Here is an 8,899-nt window from a genome sequence, read left to right on the forward strand (position 1 = left end):
AGATAATTACAGGAACTTTTTATTTCATGCCCCATTTAAAGGAGAAAGGGAAATTAAACAAAACAAACGCTTTTATCGATGAACAGGACGTTACGTTTTACCGCAGCGCCCCCTGGTGGCGTCCTGGTGGCATGACACAACAGACGGCTGAATCCGCTGCAGGAACAGCTTTGGACCAAAAACCGGGTTGAGAGTGTCGTCATCGGAACCGTGTCGTTCACTTGTTAATAACTAGCAGGCAATGGCGACATGCGGAGAAGGGACTCCTCAGTGGAAAACAACGATTATTGTCAGCACATCGCTTCAGGTAATGTTAGAAAGTTTAACCTGAACCGTCAAAATGTTTTGCTCGGTCGGTTTCTGGTGGCAGTTATAAAAAAAATAAGTTAACATAAAGAGCTTTAGCCATGAAGCCAAGGCACTAGCACCGACAAAATACGTGAAATATTAGTTATTTGCCCACCTCTGACTTTGAATAAAGAACTGTACCAGCTAACGATGCTAGCAGTTAACTTATCTTCATTTTGTTTCCACAGAGCCACGAAATCATTAGGATGCTAAACGCTCAGCAGCACCGCATCAGGTTTTCAGACAGTGTTCATCCCGGAGCCTTCATTTTTCCTCTATCGGGTAAACCCGAGTCCCCCAGTACACCTGCCGTGTATTTTATAACCCACTATAAGACATTATTCTGTTTTCTATAAGACACTCAGTGGATTTTAATAATGTAGTGTAAAGTTTTCATTGTTCACAGTAAATGACCTCATACTTTGGTTTAGTGTGATGGTAGTGGGGGGTCGGGGTTTATATCAACTGGGAAAGCTCTAAAACTTATGAAAATCCAGTCAAAAGTTCTAAATCTTTGCACTCTTTCACATTTTCTAAAGCTGTCCTAAAGCCCCTGGGCCTTATGTTTAACACCCCTGATTTAGACTCTTTACTTAAGTCATAATCCTATTTAAGTAGCCTAGTGGGAATGTTTTAGCATCAAAATATGTTTCAAGTGATTAAGTAAAAAGTACTCCTACATATACATTAATTTAGCACCAGAGGAGAGGGTGTGAGTGTAACTCGTTTGGTCTGATCCCTGATTGTGGCAGAATTAAAGCCCATACTTACAGATATATATATGTGTGTGTGAGGTTTTTTTTGTTGTTGTTGTTTTTTATTTATTGCAGGTACTGCATTCCTGATGGTTGACCCGCAAGACCTCCCAGAGCCCTCTGAAGAATCGGGAGTCTTTGAGAGGATAAAGAAATTTGTGCAAGTCCACCGCAACTGCTTTTTACTCCTTCGTTCACCATTTAAAGGAAAAAAGGAGCTGGAAACGCTGACTGTGATTCAAAACCGGTAGATTAATAGTCATGTTGTGTCATTTTTGCTTTACTTAACTGATTCTAACGCTCTGGTTACAAAGCTTTGTGACAGCAGCTTGAGGATATAATAATGATGATGTCGGAGTACCTCATGGGTCAGCCCCGGGTTCTTTATTATTTAGTTTGTCTATTGATTGCCAACCTGAAATTTGTCCACCTACAGTAACTTCTATGTTGATTATATGGCTATCTACATATTCAAACCAATAAGCAGGCTACAGGAGAATAAATAGCCTCTGAAAAATCAACCATAGATATTTATGACTCTGTAAGTATTTTCAGAGTAATTGTTTTTTTAATTGTCATTATTGCTATTGGTATCTTTTTTGTATTTTATCTCCCCTAACTTTGCTTTTTTTCTTGTCTGTCAAAGAATTTGTGGATTTTGTTTTTAAAGGTTCTATATTGAAAACAGAATAACTATATTGTACTAAGGACGTCTTTATCTCTTGCAGATTCTTTGGCAGCAATCTCAGGATCCTGCCTGTGCAAAACACTGATGAAATTGTTAAAGGGATGTTAACAATTGCCAAGGTAACAATGGAGGCGCAGCTATTTGGTATATTTTAAATATAAATGAGATAAACTGATGTGTCCTTGTGAAACCTTGAATTAAATTAAGCCACACCTTCCTGCAGGCCACCAGTAAACCCCATGTAGACAGCATCCGGGACCGGATTTCTCTGGCTCGGGCTCACATCATTGAAAGCAGTCCTGTGTGGGAAATGTTAAGAGACATGCTGCAAAACCAGGCAGGTGATTCGACATGTTTTATTTAATGCTAACCAGCAGGAGCCCAATGTGCTGAACATAGAAAAGCAGACATTTCAGTATATAGTATCATCTTGTATACATTCTTGTATATAAGCACACACTTTATTCAGTCAAACAAAGCAAACCAAATAAAGATATATTTAGAAAAATATTGAAGGGTCTGAATTCAGAGCCTCAGTTTAGTTTGTTCTGCTTTTCCTCTGTGATCTCTTCGATTCGGACTATAAGACTCTCCATGAGGTCAAATGTCACCAAAGCACTCTGCAGCACCTGAGAAACATGACAAAAGTCAGCTTGCTAGTCGTAGAGTCCAAAACATAAATGAAAATTATTAAATTAGAAGAGTTTTCCTGACCTGATGCTGGACCTCCGGGGACATGTTGGACACTTTCTCCTTCCTTACTGTGATGCTTTTGACTAATTTAGTGGGTCGAGCAGCATCTCTGGCTTCTGGGCAATAGGAAGTGTTGACAGTATAAAAATAGACTCTTAAACTATTCGTGTAAAGCTTATTTCACTGGAATTTTGTCACACAGATTAGTAGCTAATTCCTACCTTTTGCTTTTAGCTTTTGGTCCTCCCTCAGTGCTTTCAGTTCAGAGGAATAATACGCTCTTGATATGCTGATACATACACGCAGCATTTTTAGGTATTCCTCTTTGATCCTGCACAACTCTTCCCACACATCTTCCTAAAGGAAGGCAGAACAGATGATCAGCGTCCTGCCCTAACCAGGCATTAACTGAAAGCTTTGTATTAGACTTACTTACATTGGTTCTCAGCTCTTCGTCTCTGATAAGAACATAGCGTAGCAGATTTAGGCTCTCCATTACCCTGGATAAACAAAGAGTGCTACTTAATGGCTCAATCTGGATGAAGCTTCCCAGTTCACACAATGACAGACTTTTGTCTTTGAATCTCTGCAGGATAGTTTTTAACTTGATTAGATCTGAAGTTGAAAATTGCTTTAATTTAGTTCCATTAACTCCATGTATTTTGGTAGCAGATACGGTTTTCTGTATTTCTTTCAAAGGTCAAAATATTCTAAGGATGCCTTTGAGCCTATATTCCATCCATCCATTCGCTTCCGCTTATCCTTTTCAGGGTCGCGGGGGGCGCTGGAGCCTATCCCAGCTGTCATAGAGCGAGAGGCGGGGTACTTAAGGGTAATTATTTCAATTTCCAGGTGTCCCAAAGTCTAGGTTGTAATTATAATGACAGTTAAATGGAATTTGCTTCATTAAAAAAAGTTTTTTCTTTTTAAAGTATAATAAAGCTACTATTATGCTCTCAGCACATGCCAAAGTATCCATGTTTACGATTTTGCCATAATCAAGAATTATAATTACGTCTCACTCCACTGACTTTGTGCTTCAGGTAACCAGGTTCCACCTCCTCCAGTCTGCTGTAATAATGCTTCAAACTTTTCTCGTTACTCACTTGTCCATACTGCTGAGCAAATCTGTCTGAGCACCTTGTGGCAAGCACAGCACCAGTGTCATCAGTGAAATAAACTCCGTTCCCAAGAACCACTCATTGGCGTTACCCCACTGTAAAAGAGTTGTAGTACATTTAACGTGTAGAGAAAAAAAATGCAGGCTATGGCGTGACTCTCGTGTTTTTCTCACCTTCATAGAAAGTTCAAATTGATTCCTGATGTTCTTGATTATATAACTTTCTATTCCTGCGTGATTGCTGGTTTTTAACATGCACCTACAACAACAGCAAAAAAAACAAAAACAGCAAGCGTTACGTTAAAGTGTTAGAAGACTAAGAGAATACTGTAAACATTTGTCAGCTGGAGTGTAACTGGAAACGCTAGATGGAGAGAAGCAGCAGTAAATTAATAGAGGGACAAGTTAAGAATATGCTGTGGGCCATTTGTTTTTAATAAAGTGTTAAAGTAGTCTATATATAGCTGTATAATGGGCGTTAATTTCACACCTGGAAAGAAATTGCAACTGCAATTGAAACTGTTTTTCTCACCTGAAGAATTTGTGCTTTGCTTCTGCATCTAATTTATTGATGAATACCTGGAAAACCTGCAGGCCCGATTCTCTCTGGGGGAGCAATGATCAGACGGAAGAGCGAACAGATGTATGCCTTTTATAGTGTAGCAAAAGTCAAACATTTTCCCCATATTGACCACTAATGAAGCACTCACCAAGTGCTGTATTGGACAGTCGGTAAGAACTCGCCGCAGGTTCTGAGAATTTAAGCACAAAACAGCTCACTGAGCTTTCGGTGTTATGGTTGAGTCATTTAAGTCAGCTACAGCTGTGAATCGCAGTAAATGTTACAACTATAATATTATAGTTTACAGCCACTTCACAGGCTGAGTCTCAAAGTCTCATCACGTTAAAAAAAACAAAAAACAGCTTACTAACTGATGCTTATTTTGTAGTTTTGAATAACATTTTTAGGCCACTAGAGGGGAGCAGAGAGCTGTATCACGTTAAAGACACGGATCCATCCTGCAGTGCAAGCAAGCATTCTTCAGCTTCATTTGGAGCTCCCTTTGTTTTTGCCAATTGGGTTGCTTAAGTTACTTGACTAGCTTGTTTTGATTTCTTAAGCGCTTTTCACTGAAAACAGCTGCCTGCTGAGGATAAAAGCACTGAGAGCAGTGAGTGCGAACAACAAATGGTTTATGTGTGACAGCTAAACAATGAAACATAAAACCCTATGAAACTGAGGTAGGCTGCAGATTGACAGTTCACTGTCAGTTCTTTACCTAAAGCAGCTTGGCCTCGAGAATGAGGATTTTGAAATTTGCTTGCTTGGAAATTGCTTCTACTAAAAGTATCAGATGAGTTTGATTTTCAGTGACCTTGAACTCAAGGAAAGGTCAAGTTTCTAAAAATCTTGTAAATAATAGCTCGAGAATGAGCCAACTTAGGATTTTTAAATTCATACCATAGAAGCAACCACGAAAAATCTCGGACAGGTTTTGAATCTCAGTGACCTTGACCTTAAAGGTGAAGGTCACAGAGTGACATGCATGCACTGACAGTGATCTCAGTGAATATGCAAACAGACTTAAGACATCTCAGGTTTTTCTGTAATTCTGCTGCTCCGGCCTGTGTGTGTATGCAGCCTGAGAAATAGAAATGAGTCTGGCACGGCTGCTTGTCTTACCTGTGTCACACTGTAGAAGCTCTTCAGATCCAGCAGACTCACTGGGAGGCTGTTGTCCTGCACACGCTCCAAGCTTTTTGTGAACAGCGCCTAATAATAGATAATTATGGGCAATTAAAATGAACTCAGTCTTCTGCTTTCAGATGTTTTTCATACTGATGGGCTCTTACCAATCCTTTGAGCAAATGTGATTCTTTTTTGCTGTCAGAGAAACACAGATATGACTCTGATTGTAAGTTTGTTCTAAAACAGAAAACATGTTCACTTAATGTTGTGTTAACAGCATACCTGCTGAGCAGCTGACTGATGTATTCCATGTTGCACTGGAGAATAAACACATGGCTAGAAAGGCAGGAAAAGTTCAACATTAATAGTTTTTAGTGAAAGTAAATTTAAGTAAGTAAAATGTGGCTACTCACGTTACCTAAACACTGCTGGAAAGTTGTCAATGGTAATGAGCTGAACAAACAGCAGATAAGCCAGACATGCTCTCGCCTCCTTGAACTGATTATTGTCCATCAGGATGTTTTTCCTCAGTGAGCTGAAGAATAAGAGCTCCGGAAGAGGCTCTTTGATTGCAGAAAGTGTGACCTGCAATGCACACATGTGACTTGGGACTAAACAACTAAAACATGTTGTGTTCTAAATAAAAAAAAAAAATAGAAGTAAAGTGAAGTGACTTTGCCCGTACCATTATCTCTACTGCAAAGAGCCACAATGGTGATCTTCTGTTGTGCTTCAGTTCAGCCTCAAGCAAAGGCTCTCTCAAACTCCTCATGCAGCTAAACAGAGAATGCAATCAGTTATTCAATTCGAAGTCATTTTGCTTTGCCATTTGTATTTAATATCATTAATAATAATAACTACAAATAAACAGAGTTGCAGAGAGAAACATACAACTTCAGAAGCTCAATCTTTAGCTCCTCATCTTCAGCTGTAGCAGCACAATTTCCGTCTGTCCTTTTCACCTCCTCCACAAAAGGTTCTGTGAACACAGTCAAGGCAGCGCTGCAGCGGCACAGGCCGTACTCATCAGCCTCCTCCTGCTGCTCCGTGTAAGGCACAGGCAGCCGGGACAGCTGCTTCTGCAGGGCCGACAGAGTCGAGCCCACACAGGCTGCCTTCCCCTCATCCAGTCGGAGAAGTACTGTTTAAAAACACAGTTTGTTAGTTTACAGTAAGCGTACAGCAGGGGGAGCCCTTTAAAGAAAAAGAAAAAGCAGCATTTACTTGTTCACCATAACCCACCAAGGCATGGAGAAGCAGTAACCGCACTCAGTAAACCAGGCTACATGTGATGCACATGATCTACATGTTGTCTAATACAAGAACCCTGCAAAAAAAAAAAGGTGCTATGACGGTAAAGGTGTTCAATGTTTGTCAAAAGTGCTGAAACTGTCGATTCAAACGTATTGTTATTTTGGCCGATTAGTTTGAGGTGTTTTTGGATCGTGTTAAATTTTTCTTATTTTATCCACTGCATTTATGTCAGCTTAGACAACAGCAATAACAACTCTCCCCACTCACCTAATAAACTAGCAAGCGACTCCACTGACCTGAGCGCGTCCACCGAGCTGTTCGATTGATAATGTTACCAGGCCTAACGGGGATCATTTGATTATTGGTTATGGCTGTGCAGTTTAATGCGATAAAAGCAATTCTACCATAAATTCATTTTTACTATTGCAAATCTAAAAATGTTGTCAAAAAAAGTTGTAATTGTAGTTTAATATTGTCGTTGTAGTGGATGATGGTGAATCAGGCTGAATCTGCAGCTATTCCTAAAAGCTGTGTTTATTTCTATGGTAGAGGTAGAATTTATGGCCGAGACTGTTGTGTTGATTTAGTAGTAGTACTGTTGCATGATTAGTTGTGTTACCTGATTGAAGATGCGGAAGAAGGGCTAGGATTGTCTCGGAAATGGCACCTGGATCAATGCCTTCAATTATTTCAAGCATGCAATCCAGGAGTTCATTTGGCCTGCAAGTCTTAACGAACAGATGCAACGTTTCAGGTGATGCACGGGGAGCGTGTTTCACTATGTAGAAGAACTGCTTGCACCTACCCTGGTCAGATGTGTGATGGCAGCTTGGTATTGATCCAGACCCTTAGCTTTTTGTACAACTTCGTTTAGAAGAGGTGCCAGTATAACACAGCCCATAGATTTCACAATAACCTGCAAGTGCAACAATAGGCAATCAGTACACGTCACCGGGAACCTTAAAAGCGACCCTGTCGGCATATGAATTTGATAGTCCCTTCCTTTCCATTTGCATGCATCGCTGCATAAACTGATGCATGCAAAAGAAGTGCAGTTTCATCTTCACAACTGCTGGTTAAAGTGTGATCTACCAGATCACACACACACACGAAAAAGGAGTGGAAGAAGGTGCAGGTTTCACCTTCTGAAAATAATTTTAAAAAGGCATTAGACTATATAGATAATCTGTGGAAAAAGATTCTTATTAAAATCATTTGTTGCAGAGCTGCAATCCCATGACTGTCAGTTCACCTATTTGTTCTTCTCCGCGCGGCTTCTTTTTCGGCAATGGTTTTGAAAGTCAAAATCCAGGGATTTCTCATTTTATAATCAATCATTTGCAGCCCTTGAGATTGTTTTAGCTCAGAAAGAGGAAGGAGTGAGAGATGACACATGCTTTAAATGTAGGCTACAAATAACTGCACTGAGCGTGGAGAGATGGGACAACCAAGGGCACTTAGAGAAGCGCTGTATTGAAGAGGGTTATCAGTGGAGCGAGAAATCTGACTGAATATCTGCTTGTTTTCCCAGCACACCTCCAGGTCAAGAGGCTAGGAGGCACAGAGTGGTAGCTGCATGTTAATGTTTAGCATAGTTGTGTAGCAGGCAAGAGGCTGCTCGCTTCAGTAGGTACGATCCTGCAGTGTAGCCGTGCTTTTAGAGCTGTATGGCAGATTAACGCTGCCAATCTGCTGTCACTTCATATCTGTGAGGTGTAACTGCTACGGAGGAAACAGCTGCCCTGATCTGCTGTGTTGGCAACGACGAGGAATACCTGGTTTTTCTCATCTTGTATGAATTTTAAGAGCTGTTGACTTTCACCCTCACTGAGACTGGCACATCCCAAAGTCTTGAACTGCTGGTAGTCCTCAGGCTTCAGATCGTCTTCTTGAGTATTTCTCTAAATACAGGACACAGTATATTACGTCATAATGTTTTCTTTTACTATTGCTGATAAACACCATTGAGCTTAGTCATGAGTTTCCTCTCAGAAGCAGTAGATAGTGCTAGTATAGTGTGAGTAGATGTCAGGATATCCTGCATAAACCCTAAGAAACAAATATATTTATTTAACATGGACTTCCTCTTGTAATGTTACTGAGTGAGGAGGATCAAACGAGATATAATGAAGGCAGCGTCACCCAACGCACCAGTTCTTCTATACTCTAATGCTAGCAGCTAATCTGTCAGCCGTTATGCTATTTTTCCCCACACTTGAAGGTCATACTTCATTGCAACATCAGGAGAGGAGATCCTGAGTACGATAGCCTCAGCTAAAATGTGTTGCCATGGCGCAATATTGTTGACTTACCCATCTCTGGATTATCTCTTTCACCTGATCTTCATTCAT

General features: G+C 40.4%; 2 protein-coding genes across 2 annotated transcripts; one reads left to right on the forward strand and one right to left on the reverse strand.

Annotated features, from left to right (window-relative positions):
* Positions 1–169: 169 nt before the first annotated feature.
* On the forward strand, positions 170–2,310 carry lg23h1orf146 (linkage group 23 C1orf146 homolog). Its single transcript, XM_085398918.1, has 5 exons — positions 170–307; positions 537–630; positions 1,179–1,350; positions 1,832–1,910; positions 2,015–2,310. Exons 1-5 carry the CDS (start codon positions 242–244, stop codon positions 2,153–2,155), a joined length of 552 nt encoding a protein of 183 aa, XP_085255044.1. The 5' UTR covers positions 170–241; the 3' UTR covers positions 2,156–2,310.
* A 3-nt stretch (positions 2,311–2,313) lies between these two features.
* On the reverse strand, positions 2,314–8,899 carry glmnb (glomulin, FKBP associated protein b). The gene is made up of 17 exons (XM_085398154.1): positions 8,861–8,899; positions 8,324–8,449; positions 7,354–7,464; positions 7,168–7,276; positions 6,186–6,435; positions 5,980–6,070; positions 5,713–5,879; positions 5,577–5,630; positions 5,459–5,489; positions 5,289–5,378; positions 4,315–4,356; positions 4,137–4,210; positions 3,591–3,863; positions 2,921–2,984; positions 2,706–2,841; positions 2,506–2,600; positions 2,314–2,420 (listed from the first exon to the last, which is right to left on the reverse strand). Exons 1-17 carry the CDS (start codon positions 8,897–8,899, stop codon positions 2,325–2,327), a joined length of 1,848 nt encoding a protein of 615 aa, XP_085254280.1. The 3' UTR covers positions 2,314–2,324.

This window comes from Rhamphochromis longiceps, linkage group LG23 (genome assembly GCF_057381845.1).
Source record: "Rhamphochromis longiceps isolate RC_006_pf linkage group LG23, R_longiceps_female_GT1.1, whole genome shotgun sequence".
Classification (NCBI taxonomy): Eukaryota; Metazoa; Chordata; class Actinopteri; order Cichliformes; family Cichlidae; genus Rhamphochromis; species Rhamphochromis longiceps.

What these genes read in the sequence shown, in the direction of transcription:
- glmnb (XM_085398154.1), bottom strand. Translation starts at nt 8,899, where the DNA reads ATGAATGAAGATCAGGTGAAAGAGATAATCCAGAGATGG. An exon ending in GCAAAGCACAAATTCTTCAG is followed by an intron (nt 3,864 to 4,136) that starts GTGAGAAAAACA and finishes CTGTTGTTGTAG; the next exon opens with GTGCATGTTAAAAACCAGCA. An exon ending in CCAAAAGCTAAAAGCAAAAG is followed by an intron (nt 2,601 to 2,705) that starts GTAGGAATTAGC and finishes CCTATTGCCCAG; the next exon opens with AAGCCAGAGATGCTGCTCGA.
- lg23h1orf146 (XM_085398918.1), top strand. Translation starts at nt 242, where the DNA reads ATGGCGACATGCGGAGAAGGGACTCCTCAGTGGAAAACAACGATTATT. An exon ending in CTTCATTTTTCCTCTATCGG is followed by an intron (nt 631 to 1,178) that starts GTAAACCCGAGT and finishes TATTTATTGCAG; the next exon opens with GTACTGCATTCCTGATGGTT. An exon ending in GGATGTTAACAATTGCCAAG is followed by an intron (nt 1,911 to 2,014) that starts GTAACAATGGAG and finishes ACCTTCCTGCAG; the next exon opens with GCCACCAGTAAACCCCATGT.